Source organism: Physcomitrium patens, chromosome 1 (genome assembly GCF_059467195.1).
Source record: "Physcomitrium patens ecotype Gransden chromosome 1, ASM5946719v1, whole genome shotgun sequence".
Taxonomy (NCBI): domain Eukaryota; kingdom Viridiplantae; phylum Streptophyta; class Bryopsida; order Funariales; family Funariaceae; genus Physcomitrium; species Physcomitrium patens.
In genome coordinates, this window is record NC_143410.1 from 22,646,631 (window position 1) to 22,663,526 (window position 16,896).

The 16,896-nt window shown below is 39.1% G+C and overlaps 2 protein-coding genes across 4 annotated transcripts; both read right to left on the reverse strand.

The window, feature by feature from the left end:
• Nucleotides 1-3,582: 3,582 nt before the first annotated feature.
• Nucleotides 3,583-9,800, reverse strand: LOC112289826 (uncharacterized). 3 transcript variants are annotated; one of them, XM_090253654.1, is made up of 7 exons: nt 9,000-9,800; nt 7,897-8,466; nt 7,473-7,625; nt 6,137-7,215; nt 4,806-5,687; nt 4,254-4,431; nt 3,583-3,985 (listed from the first exon to the last, which is right to left on the reverse strand). In XM_090253654.1, the coding sequence occupies exons 2-5, from the start codon at nt 8,281-8,283 to the stop codon at nt 5,180-5,182; spliced, it is 2,127 nt and encodes a 708-aa protein (XP_090109780.1). In that variant the 5' UTR covers nt 8,284-8,466; nt 9,000-9,800; the 3' UTR covers nt 3,583-3,985; nt 4,254-4,431; nt 4,806-5,179. The 3 variants fall into 3 exon arrangements, with proteins under 3 accessions (XP_090109780.1, XP_024391230.1, XP_090109781.1); XM_024535462.3 differs by having other exon boundaries at nt 3,583-4,431; XM_090253655.1 differs by having other exon boundaries at nt 3,583-4,431; nt 7,897-8,495.
• A 1,735-nt stretch (nt 9,801-11,535) lies between these two features.
• On the reverse strand, nt 11,536-15,328 carry LOC112290749 (uncharacterized). The gene is made up of 3 exons (XM_024537433.3): nt 13,504-15,328; nt 12,653-13,336; nt 11,536-12,391 (listed from the first exon to the last, which is right to left on the reverse strand). Exons 1-3 carry the CDS (start codon nt 14,275-14,277, stop codon nt 11,894-11,896), a joined length of 1,956 nt encoding a protein of 651 aa, XP_024393201.1. The 5' UTR covers nt 14,278-15,328; the 3' UTR covers nt 11,536-11,893.
• Between the last annotated feature and the right edge of the window lie 1,568 nt (nt 15,329-16,896).

Consider the following 16,896-nt stretch of genomic DNA (forward strand, 5'->3'; position numbering starts at 1 on the left):
GCCCATTCAGCAACAAGGAGGGAGTTCAAGCCACGCTAAGAATTCAGCATGGAGACAAATTTAACATCATATAAAGCAAGGAATTTGCTTTTGCTGCTGCACAGTTTTTGCCGTTACGCTAACAATATTTGCGTACCGAAAAATTGGAAGATTCAAATTGCATCTTCACGGCCTGAGTAATCTCATGTTAGTTTCAAGTGGCCCTCCATTTCTTCACATAATATACAGTGTGAATCGATGTGCGGCGAGAAATTGGTATAAAATGGGTGCATGACTCTCAGACATGAACAAATAAAATAAACAAAAAGGTACACTGTGAATTCCTTGATATAACAATCGTTTCCAAATTGTGCATCATGTCGAAATCAGTTCAAAAGTGAGTTCCATTACCATTCAACCTCCAAAAACCAACTGTGGTTGGAGTGGAAACATTTTCAAGAATGTTTTCACGTAAATAGTCAAACAGAGGTCTCATCCTCAAAGTTAGAATACAAAAAGTGAGCGTCGGAGTACCATCTCCAAAAGGATACTGTCAAGGGTTGGATTTCTTATCTTGGAGTTACGACCAGCGGCGTTTCACCTCCTGCAACCACAACACACACGACGCAATAACAGTGCGCAGCGCAGGAAAGGACCAGACAATTCTTGACACGATGCTTACGTCTCCAAGTCCCAAACCTAAAGAGGTTACAGTGGTGGCCATCACCGTCTACAGTAACCCACCGATCACTGCAAAGCTACGTAACTGCCTGTCCTGCGTCCTTGTGGAACAGCCGAGCAGCCGAGCATCAGCACAGGGAGCTGAGCTGCGCAAGAACTGATCTGCTTGTCCGGTCGAGGTGATCAACAACAACAACCCATCTCTCTGCTACTGTTACCCGCCGAATTTTTCTGGGGTGCGGATCTGCACGCAGCGCACCATCGCTCTTGCGCTCCATGAGTACACGTCCTGCACGAACAGATCGCTTTGGTGTGGGACCGAGACACACTCCATCTTCTTGCACAAGGTTTCCTCTCTCAATTTCTTTCCTCTTTTTCTCCCCATTTATGTGCATGTTCGGCATGGATTGCCTGCGGATCAGTGTAGCTCCAGTTGAAGGGGGATGGAATGGGAAACACCTGGTCCTGGAGCAGGTTTCGAACTGATATCGAGTTGAGGCTCTTGCGGTGCTCGCCGATGTTCTGATCAGCAGCAGCAGCACCTGGGACCAACCTAGTAACTGGAATCCTTGTTTGTTTTGTTAATCTCCTCTTGTGCTATTCCTGCACATCTAATCGGTACTAATCCATGCCTAATTAGCAACTGCACTTGTGTCGATTAGTGATACTTTTGTTGTTCGACATCGTGGCTCCATCAAAGTTTGATGTTCGTCGCAGTCTCTCTTTCTTTAGCTAGCAATGGTTATTGATTGATGATGCATCTCTTTGTTCATGTGTATACATATATTATTATATATTTCTTTTTAAAGTAAGTGATGGAAACGCAGGTAGGCAATTTGGTGAAGATTTGGGAATACGTGGAGTTTTTATTTATTTATCTATTTGTTTATTATTAGTTGTTAGCTGTGCAATGACTTTTGTTGGTAGTGCGAAGTTTGCCAATATGAAAAAATGAGCTCATTAGTTGTGCATTTACGGTGAGGCCAAACTTGGTGATGATAGCCTCTGGAAATAAGTACAACCAGCAACTATGGAGTGGTACCTCGTGACAAGGGCACCCCATATCATTTGCAAACATGATGCTTTCTGAAATTAAGTAGATGTTCGTGTGGATTTAGGTAAATACAAAGTTATCAAACTATCATATTCACTGTGATATAAATTATTTATATCTTTGATAAATAATATCATGGTCACTGTGATGGTTTTAATTTAACTTTTAAAATAAATGATTGTGATCTTTTCAATCAATGTGTGTTAATTTATAAACAGATAAATCTAAACCATATTCATAAAAAATTATATATTGGAAATGAATGTAATCAAGGGAAAATTTATTGGCATAGGCACTAGGAATGAATTACCAGTTTTTTAATATACATAGTAACAATAAGTTATACAATTTGAAGTAATAATTAGATTAATTAGAATTCTATGAATATTTTAAGATTTTGATATTGATCAGCAATTGTAAACAGATAAACTATTGAATAAACCAACTTTATTAGATGGTAAATTTGATTAAAGTTTTCCTACCATAATATTTAAGATTTGAGTCTTTAGTTTTTTAACTATAAAAGTTATATGTGTTAAAAGAATGGAGAATATATTATAATATTGATTTAAATATTTCGGTATAGTCTATGACATTAGTTTATTGAATAGAAAATTATAATCAACAAAGCAAAGACCATGAATATTATAAAAGCATGAATGTATACCAAAGCATGCAAAAGGTAGCCTAAAGGTTTGAAACAAAGATAGTTTAAAGGTGCTAAAAAAAAAACATAGATGTACTCAGAAATATTACACAAAGTACAAATCAACATAGCAACAATAAAGACTACTAAATTATAATAAATTTTGGCAAAGAGTAGTAAAACATGAAAATTCATGCTAAAATTGTATTAAAAAGATTTAAAGATTATTTACAAAATTATTTGTCAAATCAACTATGTTTTGACTAAGAGAATCAAAAAATAGACATACTATTAAAAAAATGTATTAAAGTCTACAAAATCAAGAATAAACATTTACATAATATAGAGTTTTAAGATCAAGATTACTTTATTACAATAAGGTTTTTACAGATTATAGAAATAAAAAATATATTTTTAACTTCTCTTTTCTTGCAATACTTACAAATATATGAACTTTTGATATAAGTAACATGACTAATACTAATAAAACTACTTAATGTGTGTGTGTGTGTGTTGTTTTGTTTTTGTTTTTGTTTTTGCTGAAAGTTTTTTTTAAATAGAAATATGATCAAAAAAAAAAAAAAAAAAACAAACAAACAACATCGACAACATCAACAACATCAACAACCAAGACTGATAGTTTTATTATTATTAAGAAATTACATTTTATAAATTTAAGTTAAGAAATCAAAATATAAGCCAACTATTTGAGATAGAAAGCATTATTTGACAAAAACTTTATTCAGAAGTGACTTAATTTTTCATCTTCATTTGAAAGAAAAATTGAAAGAAGTGTTTTCAAGATGTTAATATGCTATTGTGATTTTTTATACAGGTTTTATTCTTAAATAATCTTTTTTGGAATGAAATTTTTTATAAAAAAACTAAATTTTAATTTTTTGAAAATTTAAGAAATTTGTTTGTAAGGACTAGATTGGTAGGAATAATATATAAAATTGGGATAAAGGTTGAAAAAAGTAACATGTATACAATTGAATCATTTAAAGACTATGTTTCAAAAACAAAATACATATTAAGAGTAAATTTATGATTCTAAATATGTTTCGAATTGTGATTAAATCTTATGTAGAATATTACTACCTACAAAGTATTATTCAACTGCAAAGAATTATTCAACTAATTATAATCTTCAAATCTTCTACAAAGTTGAAGTATGTGACATTCAAACAAATCATATTCATCTACTATTCTAATGACCAAGTTTATTGGTACCTTCCACATGCCATTCAATTCAATTGTGAAAATCAATATCAATACACCTGTTATAAGTGGGGTTCTCGATATATAACATCCTAAGTTTAGAGTGTAGGAAAGTTTCCATTCTTTTACCTCTTGCAAACAAGGTCTTTTCACCATTCTATTGATTTCAGTGCTAACAGCAGCAAGAGGGAAATCTGACCTTCAATTCTCGGTCGAGAAGTTCACGTCTAAGCTCAGTCATGTGGATAAAACCCAAGATATCTCATTTAACGTTCAACATGAGAGTCTGTAGCAGTACAGCCTGGATCCTGTGTTGCTCTGTAGTCAAGTCAATTTTGCAACACCTGAGCTGGAGAGAACTTATGCTTGTTTGAATGACCCTCCCTTTATTGCTCCCTAAAGATCTGCCCACACATTCCACATGACACTGTGAGTGGTGAATGAAGCATGATTGTACCAAAAGACGATGGGTTCTTTATGGAGTGTCCCTTGAACCGGGCCAGAGAACTACATCCACCCCAATCCTGTCTAAATGGTGCTAACTGACTAGCCATCAACGTTGCGAGACACATCTCTCAAACAATCACCGATTTCTGATGAAAACAGTGAGAAAGCCCAGAGCTGTAAAAAAATATATCTATGTGAAGAACCAAGAAGGAGAATTTGCAAAACCTTCTTTTACAGCATGAAATGTGGTTCCACAGGTGCTACACCAGTACTTGGACTAGAATTGGCTACTATCTAAATAAAGTCGGTTCTCAACCATTTACAAAACTTATGTTCAGTGATCCAATGGCTCTTGAAAGAGTCAAGTCTTCAGGCTCACAGGAACATCGTGTTTACCAGCAACCTGCTCATTAAACAACCGATATTAGTAAAACCATGGAAGAAAATGAAATTCAAGAAACTCTCATCAATCGTGCCGTCAAATCCAGAACAAGTTGACCTTCAAGCCCACTTCTATAGTGCACTAGACGCTTCATTCACCAATTGCTTTCAATTCCTGCCAAGTTTTAGCACTCTCTTCCGGGTACTTTTGCAACGCCAGTGGCTAACAATTAAAAACCCGATATATGCTATAAAACATTCGCGTGAGACAGCACTGCACAGGAACGCTGAGACACTTCATACATCATGTGCTCACCCCAAACTATGCTAAATCTAGACCAACACATTAGTGCAGCATTTACGTTGAGATCGACACTACAGGTAAGAGACCAATACCAGTAGCAAGCTGCCAGTGCTCCGTCAGGCACTGCAGGCGTTTCAGCAGTCATCTCCATCCATTTGAAAAGGCCATCCAGCCATCTTGATACTCTTAGCAGCAAATGCATAAATAGTTGAAGTTTTGAGACCTTTCATGTGACACGATTATGTCAGACGTCGTCTTCAGCCTCAAGCTTCATTCATTAAAGATATTCTAGAAAACTTTGGAAGATTGCTTCTTCCGAAGTTAATGATCCTTGGTCACTTGAGGGGTGATAGAATAACTAACTCCGAACGGCAGATTGTAAGAAAATCTCCATATCCTAAGTCTGCTGAGGGCGTTCGAGGGATGCTGCCGAGACTGATATTGGAACTAGTGGGCCTTCACCCCACTATTTGGGGCTATGTCTTCTGACAAATATTCTCTTTTTCAAAGAATCTTTAATACTAATTCCTCGACTAGGAAAATTATTTTTATTCTTGATTGCATTTTTCTCCCAGGTAAGTTTCATCCCCCCTTCTAACGTACCAGCTGGTACACCATAATGAGAAAGGTTGACCTTGAAATGCGCCACCTCTAAGGCACCCTTCTTGAAGCAGGCCACAGCCTGATTCAAGGGAATGACTCCAAAGCCTAGTGCTTCTTCATCTGAATCATGGTCAAGAACACGTACCAATAGGTACTCCTTGTCCACTCGTTGCAGAGGAAAAGTGCTCAAAACTAATGTAGGCAGTTCCTGAAAAGGATTCCAAACAGGATTCAAAGTCTGGTGTTTCACTTTTGAGTGAAATTCTTGTAGCAAATTGGGGCCCACAAACGAGACAAATGGGTCTGAGAATCCATTTATGTCAGAAGCACGCAATTTCTTAGCTCGCAGAGAAGTGAACCGTATATGCCACCTGAAAGTGTATACCAGTTAAGAAATCAGCAACCTGGTCTAAATCCCGATTAATACAGCTTTAAGTTCCAAAAGAGTTGCTGACATAAGTTAAAATGAGCTGCAGATGAACATCTTCAAAAATTACTTCTTATAAAAACAACAAATTGTTGAATACCAAATCACAGATATATGTCCTGCACATCAAAAATTAAACATCCTCTTCTTGACATGCCTGCAAGTTGGATGCAAACAAATCACCTATAAAAGGACCTATGAACTGGAAAAAATTAGTTAAGGTGTTAACTGCTATTTCAGCAGTTTAATATGATAATGAATTTCCAGTATCACACCCAACTAATGCAGGCACTAGTGCTGAATACTGTGTGTCAAAATATCAATTCAGTGCGTAAATAACTAGAGAAATTAATGAAAAGCAACAGTATAACTTTGTCAGTGAAAGCCACCTACCTTTTATCATCCTCATCAGTGTCATCAGAAATCAACGTCGATGACGGTAATGCATATGACGTCAATTTGTATGTTGCTCCTACTGGTTTGTGATCACTGGTGAGGATGTTGGGTGCAGAAAAATACGAAATAAGATATGAATGGCATCCTTGTAAGGTTTTCCACAAGACACGATCGCACCATGCTGGCAACCGTTTTTGATCGTAATGATCTAAGTAATCCCTCTGCATTTTAAAAGTAGGGGGAAATGTTATTTCTCCTTCCTTGAAACCCGCTAGTATACGAGAGGCTCCTTTCTCCTTCCGTAGCTCATCATACTTAAGGAGATCTTTCCACCTGTTGGCATGAATTTGCTTCACGATTGTAGCCCAGAACGTCCGATCAGGAGTCAGTCCTTGAGGTTCTATATTCCCGAAGTCCAACCTATAATTCAGGTCTCCGAGCCAGAATACATGGTGAAACTGACTGAGTAAGTCCATACTTTGTAAGCCAACCCGCATGGACATTGCAATCTGTCTAAAATTGCTGTTGCGTGTCTCACACTGCCCAACATGAGCAGCTAAATGGCAGTTCACGAAACACAAACCTGTGTCCCAGAACTTAAGCGATATGCAAACACCTCCCTTGTTGGCCATAACATTGCCTACTCCTGTCGCCTCACTGTCACTATCTACTTCAGAAATTGCCTTTTCGGCATCCTCTCGAACAAGGACCACAAGTCGCATCTGCCCGCGTGATATTGCATGAACAAGCTTATAGCGCTCACCAAAGTGCGACTTCAGCGTGTGGGTCCAATCCTTACTGCATTCGGTGAATGGAGCACGAGGTGGATAATCACATTCCTGAGTGCCAACGGCAACGATCTCAAAAAAGGCATCGGTAGGTAACCAGGGAGACAGATCCGCAGGAGGGCGAGCATTTCCCACATTCCAGGTGCCCACAAATGCTGAAATAGTCTGCTCTGGCTCTGCCATACCAACAACGATCTGCATGTAGAGCTTTCCAGGCATGATCCTACTGCCGCTTTTGGAATAGAGATCGTACCACTTAGCTTCCACATCCTTTCGGCCATCTTGCTCCTGGTAATGTAGGTTTCAACGTAAACATTAACAAACCTTTTCTTCGAAGCGAAAAAGATTAGTAAGGGAAAAGCTGACTTCTTGACCACAAAATCTATTCAGGTGTGTAAGAGATTAAACAAATCCAGAGGCCATCAGGTTTCTCGAGCTACAGTCTTGCCACGAAGACCCCCTATTTGGTTTCTTGAGCAAAATGGCTACAGATAGACAGTTGAAAAGAAGAAATTGAGAAATACAGGAGAGAACCCAATTCCTACCTCAAGCAAGTTAAGCACATACAAGGGATTGATGTGTCCAAGAGCTTCTTCAATACCGAGCACCCCTCTTGCCACAACTTGAAGTGTGATTTGAGCGCTCTTCAACTCCCTAACATCAAATGTAAAACTCTGGTTCACATCAAGAGTCCCGTCCTGCAAGCAAATTAACCAGAATTAACCGGTGTTTAAGATTCGAACTTCCCTGTAGGTAGTCATTGTGCGCGAGGAGCAATGCGCAGTGAATTACAAATTGCTGACAATATGCACAAGAAACTCACCAAGTGAATTGATCTCATCGTTAACACTTAAAATTTTACTAGAACATTACACACGTCTTCTGTTGACAAGCAATTGACTTGGTTTATTCTTAAACTAGACTTTCAAGCAGTAGATATTGTGTACTAACTAAAAGATCCATTAATACCTGATGAACACCAGTCCTAATGTCTTTTGATTTTTTCAAGGTTTGTTCTACTCGCACTTTGAGAACAGGGTCCCTTGCGTCAGGCCCAGGTGTAGTTCTCTTCAAATCTTTTGCAGCAATTATAGTCACTGTCACCCGGCACGCCCTATCCGTGTTTGTGACATGGGAGCCATTGGATCCTGAAGCTATATTCTCTAGATCAAAAGTACGACCGTTGCCCCCTCCTGCATGAGATGACTTTTGTATCCTGCTCCTACGATGTTCTAGTTTCTTCCAAACACCAACTCTGGAGGAACCCGTTTGTGAAATTCCTTCGAGTTTCGAAACACCTCCCTCCGCGTGTGTGGGCGAACTCTCGCCATCATTCGAAAGAGTAGATTCTTCCATTTTTCAACGTTGAACCCGAATCACATGCGTCTGAGCAGAAAGTTGGTGAAATGAAAATTGGACATTCTCTTAATTGTCATATAGGACAATCCAACGACCAGTGCGAGTGGTTCAAGAAGTGAAAAGCATGACACTTGATCGATGCAGATGATCTGATTTTCCTCTTGATAAATTTCGCACAAGCTGTCCTTTCATTGCAACGAATCAACAACCTGACGCATGATTAAAAATAATTCGATAAACCAAACAAGTGACTACTCCTAACCACGGGAACGACGACATAATCAATACTTAGTCAGCCTTATCCTTCCGAAGCCAAAATACATGATCAGAAATAAATCTCTGAACGAAGACAACCTATCCAGTAAAATGTACACCAACATCTCCTAATATCTGAAAATCTGAAACGTATTGAAAAGATAACAGCTCAAGCAAGCTTCACTATTCCCAGTGACAGTTCAAAACGAACCGACTTAGTAAAATTATGAAAACAAAACAAGAGCCATTCACGCCATGCCCTCAAGTATCATGAACGCAAATCTGAAATCCTCCAAAGTCCTACTTGCGAACATTACTCGCAGAGAATGAAGACTGATAGTAATAAAAATAAAAAAACTGCTGCCACGAATAGTTTTCACATGATTGTGCTAAAAGAAACATCAAAACTCTAGTGAGAGGGACTTATCGGAAGTTAGAAGAATTGGTAAGATGAATACCTGACACTAGCTCAGGGAGAGGATAATATCGCCATTACGCTAGAAAAGTTGCCGTAATCCCATAATGGAAGTAATACAAGCGAGCACAAAACTTTCTCAAGGAAAGACAACAATCAACACGACAGAAGAGTGAGATCTCGCTCTCACACCAAGAGTAAACACTTCAAAAGACTCCTGCGCTACTAAGTCACTGATCCTAAACTTCGTGCGACGACTCCATGCCTCCAGTCTGACTCTAAAGAAGAGTGTGACCTCTGACACACCATACCCTCATTACTACGCAATTAACTGCTACTGGTCAAACCCTCTGACGAAAACCTACATCATATCTTAACTTCCCACACACTCCCCATTTCAGTAAATCTCTTGCCGACAAATCCCACTCGACAGATCCCTTCGACGTCATCGCAGCTCCCGAGAAACGATTGAGACAAATTCCCGTTGCCCTAAAAACCCACAAATCCATGCGACCCGGTAGTAGTCTCGCTCCATTCTACCACACTAATTCGATCTCCATTCAAGCTCACAAGACAAGAAGCATCTGCTCCTGCCAAATCCGAAAGGGGCTTGAGAAACGCAATCCCTCCGCCTAGACGCCATAGAGCACCATTTTGGCTCGCATTAGGCTAAAAAGAACGGCATTGCGAGGGAGACAAGCAAGGGCAGCAGACATAGAGCTATGGGTTGATAGAGACAGTGAATTACTCGGGTTGAGCGAACTTATGACGATCCTGAGCAGCACAAACACACTATCGCTCAGGCTCTCGCTCTCGAGGACGCCACTCCCCCTCTACAACTGCCATGCTTGGCTGGGGTGCGGTAGTCGTAGTTAGTATAATTATACGTCTTTACTCTGTATAGTATTCTATACTTTCTTCATCCGTGGATGGATGATGTTCGATAATAGGTGGAGCCGGGGTTCTGATAACGATGACGTAGAAATCCTTTCAAGGATTAGTTTTTTAAGAAATACACACTAAGACCGATCCAAGCTTTATTGGTCTTTTAGGCTTTGAGAGTTTAAAAGGGTTGGAATATAAAGAGAGCCAAGGTGGTGACTAATTACTTTTCAATGCCTTGAGTATAAAAATTTCATATCATTTATGTGTTTGTCTTATGGGTATGCTTTATCTACCATTAAAATGCTTATCAATATGATACTACATGTTTTGGTGTTTTTTAGAGGTGAATGAATTTTTGGTTCCTATATGTAAAGTACCATAGTTGAATGCAGGTTTTATTTTTGTTTTTTGATTTTTGTTTTTTTTCTTTTTGAAGCTAATTTAATGAATAAATTCGGTCATTTTGAGGCATTCAAAATGATAAGATTTGGAAATCATACAATACTCATGTAGTGCAATTGCTACAAGAAAAGAAAATAAGGAAAATTAAGAAAACCAGGATATATTCTAAAAGCAAGTACTTATTTGTAAATTTTAGAAATTAAAATTCTATAAAAATGTAACAGTAAATATATTTTTGTAAACTAAGTCTCCACTAGCATATGAATATGTTTGTGTTGATATATATATATGGTCATGAATATATCACAGATTTACAGTAAAAATTGGATCTTATTCAATTTCATATTTTCATTAGTAAATCTAAGGGTTAATTAATATAACTTATATTTCCTTTGTATTTTTAAGTTTATTTTTGAATTGGAAAATATCAAGGTAATTATAATTTTGGAAAATCAACATTTTATAGAGTACATAAATTATATATATCTTTTTCAATTGAACATTGGAAAATTAAAAATTAAAAAGCTTATGTATTCAAATAAGATGCATGAAACTAATGAGATTGTTTTTTATTAAAACAAAAAAAAGTCATGGCTTCTTTGATAAGAAGAGAATTTTATATATATATATATATATATATATATATATACAAGAATGTTAAATAGACCAATTTTTTTACTAAATAAATCCACCCATTCTAACCATCATGAGAAGAAGAAAAAAAAAAAAAAAAAAATGACATTCAGATTCATTTCTCCACTATTAGATTTACGATTAATAAAAACCAACTACATTCATCATGATTACCATATTCTTCATCAAAGGCAGGTCTATTTAGTAAAAGCATGGATCTATTTAACATTCTCCTATGTATATCTACATATCAGGAACTGTATATAAATAAAGAAAAAAATAATAATAAAAATAAAAAATTGGCAATTTTGTGCCTTAAATGGTTTAATAGGATTACACAAAGTATGCTGCCTTTTACATATTTTCATAAAACGAATATAGAAAATAATAAAAATTTCAAAAGAGTATGACTATTACAATTAAAGAAACCCTACTATCTTAATCTGATTTTAAATAAATATATATACACATATTTATGCAAGAAATTGTTGTTTTTAAATATTTTTTAAAAAAATAGATGTAAAAATACAATGACATAATGAGCTTTTGTTTATTCATGTATCAATATCTTAAAGGAAAATGTTTAATCTCGCTTAATGTGATCCTGGAATGACATCCACTGTACCAAGACCATACTTGCGAAGTCTCGCTTACAAGCATTTGAAATGTACATTTCGTGCTTTATTACTCGAAGCATGTCTCTACACCAATACCCAATACGGCAAAAAAGAAAAAAACTTACCCCAAATCATAAATCTGCAATTCCAAGTCATGTTAACCTATCGTCATCTCCAAACCTAATCATGATATGAGTCGATCAAGGGTGCTCCCTACAACAACTGTGATTCATGGCCCACAAACAAAAGGGTCAACAACCTTAAAATATGCTACAATGTTGGAAACAATTTGAAGGAGAGAATTTCAGGAGAAATCTTTTACATCGGAATGTAAGATTTCTACATTGAAATGGTCATCTCCGATTGAAGAATAGATTAAAAAAAGGGATTTCGAAGGTTGTCAAACTAAGTGTTCTGTCTCCTCCTCATGTAAACTCGAGCTTCGCAACTGCCAAAACTCCAACTTTGCGATGGCATCCATAATCAGTGGTCGGGCATTCTCATGTTTCGCAAACATCTGAGATAATTGATTGGCATGCACGGTAGATTTCAAGACATGAACAATATTCGCTCTTGATAACGGTTCACTATCAGGAACATTCAAAGAAAGGTAACAAAGCAGTTCAATCGCAGAGAGTTGTGATTCTGAGTATCCAAAGTTCAATGCCAACAAGACCAAGTGGTCCACTGCTCCTTCTTGAATGATGTTCTTGGAGTGCTCCAAGTGCAAATAATTTTCATCACTTGCAAACTTCGACAGAGAAGAGGCCGCTTCCGTGGCAACTTGAATAATTTCCGGATTTTGGTTGGCTAACGCTGATGTCAACGCCTTGATTGGAAGCTCGGCTGGCGCAGGAAAAATTCGAGCCAGACTACCTATCGCTTTACAACATGCCACCTGACAACCATCCACAACTGACATCAGAATGCGAATATCATTATTAACAAATTAACAGATGACTCGGAAACACTAAATACACCACATATACCAATGTGCTGTAGATTAAGGGGAGATAGTAAAACTTTGCAGCAGAAAATCTGCTTGAGCTGCAACATTAAGGTTCTTTTTTTCAAGCAACTTTGCACAACTATATACAAGTTTACATTAAATCGATATAGAAGAAATTCCAGACATCCAAGAAGTGTCAGAACAGCATACCTGAAGTACAAGATCTCCGTCTTCGTTTGTTATCTCTTTTAAAAGCTGTTCAACTACAGCTCTAGCTGATGGCGAGTTGGTCTTGAACGCAGCCCGACGAAGCTCAGGGTCTAGCTCCGCGGCAGCTGCGATTTCAACAACAGCCATAACAGAATTATATTTGAGCTTCCCTTCAGTATTTTTCATGAGCTTTGCGAAGCATAAAAGTGCACATGTGTCCGTGATGAGCTTGCAATTTTTTATGTTTCCTGCTGCGAGTTTCCAGAGTGCATGGGCAGCTTCCACCTTCATTCCCAGCTTGAGCTCGGGGTCCTCTGAATCTCGAGGCACTCGGCTGGCTTGTCGCAAAGGGTTAATCAACATAGCACTGGAAGTAGGGTTTTCTGTGATTGTGGGTGGGGCAGTGCTTCTCATACGAGCCATCACTGAAGAGACTGCCATTGCTACAGGCTGTACGTGAATATCAGGCTGAGGGTTATTTCCCTTACCACCGGTACTCCTCAGCTGGTTCATATTTGTCCTTACAATTGAATGAATGCTTGCTGGGCCATCTGTACTCTCTGATGTATTGGTCTGGTGGGCAAGAATGGCCACCAATAATCTTATAACGCCTTGAGTAGCAAGCTCGCCCTGTGCTTCCTCATCCAGGGCAGCAAACTTTGCAACTACTTGTGTGACTTTCAACTGTGTTTGCCAGACAAGGACGCATTGCATAAGTTTCTTTCATGGCAGAATGTTTTTCTTACTCACTTAACCACATCCTTGAGCATGGGGCATGAGCACAATTCACCGGTGGCTACGATTCTTTTCCACACGAGAAAATTTGACACAAAAAGGGAGCCGACTGTTACCTGAACTTTCACAGATGTTGAATGGCCCCCCAAAATGTGCGCAAAGATACCGATAGCTCCCTCTTCACGTATTTGCCGAACTTGTTCCTTATTCCCCGCCAAAAAACCCAAGGTTGTGGCAGCTGCCTCTTGGCCAGGAATTGCCCCCTCTTTAAGCAGCCGCAGCAACGGCGCCACCCCTCCTTCCTCAATTATAATCTTCACGTTTCGTTCGTTGAGCTTAGCCAAGTTTGCTAAATACTCTGCCCCATCAGCCTTCTCCTCTACATCTCCTACATGCACAATAGATACTTGCTCCCACACAAGTGCCAGCATGGGATCGGTGGATGCGATAGGCGGCAGTCCTGCAAACGAAGAGCGCTCGTCCCCGCTGGAGGAAATGTTAAGCAGCCAAGTGATATCTCCTATTGAGCTCTCTAAAACGTAATTTACTTTCTTAAAGTCCGCGGTGGTGGTGATGGTCATGACCCTTCTGAGCATCCCGCCCCTCTTACACTTCTTCACCAGTCCAAGGGTTCGTTCTAACGCCTTCATCACTTCCAGCATGATTCGCCGCGTTGGCCGCTCATACAGCCCTACTTTCCGAGCAGCTTTCCGTAACAAAACTATCAACTTCTCTACTTTGTTGCCAAGATCCGCACACTCCTGTTTGAAAGAATCAGCTTCATCCACCCCTTTGCGTATCAGATCCGCAACCTGTAACGGAAATGCAAAAAGATGCTCCATGCTAAGGTCCATCAGGTGGGCTACGTACAATTCTATATCACCCTCCATTTTGTCCACAGATCCTTTTCCTCCGGCTGTCTATTTTTTGCACTACTAGACACCTCGAATTCTGCAGGTGGCTTCAGACACGCCCGATCTTGAAAAAAATCTAAGAGTCCAGCATTCTCCCGTTGTATTTCGGCTTGGAACTAGCTGCTCCACTACGAAAATCCGTGATCATCCTGCGAACGATTAAACTCCGTTTTCTTCTGAGGGCCGTGACGCACGGTCTGCACTCTACAGTGTCCTCAATGGGGGGTGCTAAAACTAAACAACATGTAACCCGCAACCAAGGAAATGTTGTCCAAAGCATGTTCAAGAACGTATAAGAAGCTTACACCGGCATCGGCAGCCGCAAATTCCATGACCCCTTATTTACATTCGATCACCGTTACGTAGCCCTTGGGGTCTAACAGTGGCTACATTTTAACCGTTCATGAACCAGATGGCTTCCTGACGCACTCACTTCCGAGTGATTCCACCCAATTACTGAGTAGACGAACCACGCACTTCGAACGCTAGATATGCAGTCACAGCGGCCCACAAACGGTGAACTTGGCCTCTTGGCCAGAACCTTCAAAACCCCCAAGCGCGCAGACCAAACCATTTACTAAAACGTAAACTACAAGCGAGACACCGAACCCGAGAAGACCGCATGAGAGCGTATGAGGCAGGCAGAAAGGACCCAACGATCCTCCGTAACACAGAAGCTGAAAGAGAAGTCCATTCGGGAATTGTCACGCGCCAGTGTCCAAAACCCCATTCCCAAACTCAACTGCAGCCAGTGCACACCGATTCACCCCGCCCAAAATCCCCAAAAGACGGATTACTCCCTCGAAAAAAGATGCTCCACGACCGACCCACCCCAGGTCCTCACCAAATTAAGCCGCATTAAACACCCCGCCCCAGATACCAGGTTCACTTATGCTGGTCTCACTCGAATACCGACAACGATGACACAGAATACAAAAAAAATTCTAGGATTGAGGGAATTGAAACGACACGACGAACGCAAGCCGCCGCTCCGGGTACAGACGACCATCGTAGGAGCTGATGGAGGGGATGAAAACACGCGACGACGATGGTGATGATGCACATGGAGATGCGCCAAAGACGGCCCAGTGGGCGAGACGCGTACGTGCTTCTTTGCGTGTCCCGGTCGCCGCTGCAGCCGTCACGCGCGAGTTGATAGAGCAGCACTCTTGTGCTTCCGTCTGCTGGACGGGGCACTTCACTCACGTGGAAGGGTGGTTCCCAATGTCCTCTAGCTTCGGGTGAAGATTCGGATTCTCATCTAACCGACTCAATAGCCTTGGATTAAGGTTCGGATCCTCACCTAACCTTGTGTTCAAGCTGTGAAAAGACCGTCTGGGACCCCACCTACCTTCCAATCCCCATGGCCCCACCCGGCCCGCGATGCTGTGCAAGGATCATCCTGACGCGGGCGGGCGTGGATTAAAAGTGTGGGACTCTGCACTCGCGATGCTTGGGTGTAAATTACCCCGCCTTTGCCGCTCTTGACCACTGCCCCGCGTCGACTGCGATTCGGAGTTGCCTTTCAGCGTTCCGACGATCGATGGGTGCCGCTGCTCCTTGCCTCGACGGCTCCAAAACTCACTTGGACCTCTGAATTTGTGGTAGCTAAATCCATGATTAGTGAGACAAATGTTAACCTGTCGGTGGCCAATTTTTCCAATCCTTCTTGAAATTCCATGAACCGAAGTGGAATTTATGACTTCCAAATTACTCATATAAATCAATAATTCTTTTTAATTTTAGATGAAGCATTCATTACTGGTGAGAATGAGTTTATTCAAGACCTGGTTTACAAGTACTTCATTGTTTATGTTCACTTTGTAGAAAAATAGCATCATTAAGCGACTTTTATGGTAGTTTGTAATATGTATCACATGTATTTATATGTCATCAAAAAAAAGTAATTTCATCAAAATTAAAGAGGGTTTAAATTAGGCTTCACCTTTTAAAGTGAAAAAACATGACAAATATTATTTGAGATTTTTTTAATGTGATAGATTTATCTTGAATTTTTTTTCAATGTCTATCAATTACAAAATTGCAATTAAAGTTTAAAAAGATAATTTATTTTTTAAAAATGCAATAAGTTTATATAGAAAAATCTCTTAAATAAAGTATGAGGAAATTTAATAAAACCTAAACATTGAGTTAGGTTTCTTGTGAATAACATAGATAGAAGAAGAAGAATCATTAAATATATTGATAGCTTAAAAAATTGTCGAACAAGTTGGCCATGTGTTACACATGTTAGTAACTTATAATGTAAGTTGTTCATGTGGCATACATATAGGAAACTTCTTTTGCAAGATAGATATGTATTTTGTAAGTTTGACATGTGACAAAGGTCCTATAGAATGTTGTTAGGTAGCTCTTTATTAGATAGTATATATGGAAGCAAAAATAAAGCCTTCTTCACTCTTGTTAACATTTTTTGTCTTTTTCTTAGTCTTATTATTAGAATCTCTAGACTTCTTGTTTTTAGCAATAGCCATTCAAGTTTTAATATTATATTATTTTTGAATGAATATATACTCTTATCATATATATATATATATATATATATATATCTATTGTAAATGTTATCTAGGTAAT

Excerpts from the sequence above, each read along its gene's own strand:
- LOC112289826 (XM_090253654.1), bottom strand. The coding sequence starts at position 8,283 with ATGGAAGAATCTACTCTTTCGAATGATGGCGAGAGTTCGCCCACACAC. Across the intron at positions 7,626-7,896 it reads TTAGGACTGGTGTTCATCAG|GACGGGACTCTTGATGTGAA; the intron begins GTATTAATGGAT and ends ATTTGCTTGCAG. Across the intron at positions 7,216-7,472 it reads ATGTGCTTAACTTGCTTGAG|GAGCAAGATGGCCGAAAGGA; the intron begins GTAGGAATTGGG and ends CTACATTACCAG.
- LOC112290749 (XM_024537433.3), bottom strand. The coding sequence starts at position 14,277 with ATGGAGGGTGATATAGAATTGTACGTAGCCCACCTGATGGACCTTAGC. Across the intron at positions 13,337-13,503 it reads CAACATCTGTGAAAGTTCAG|TTGAAAGTCACACAAGTAGT; the intron begins GTAACAGTCGGC and ends TGGCAAACACAG. Across the intron at positions 12,392-12,652 it reads ACGGAGATCTTGTACTTCAG|GTGGCATGTTGTAAAGCGAT; the intron begins GTATGCTGTTCT and ends GATGGTTGTCAG.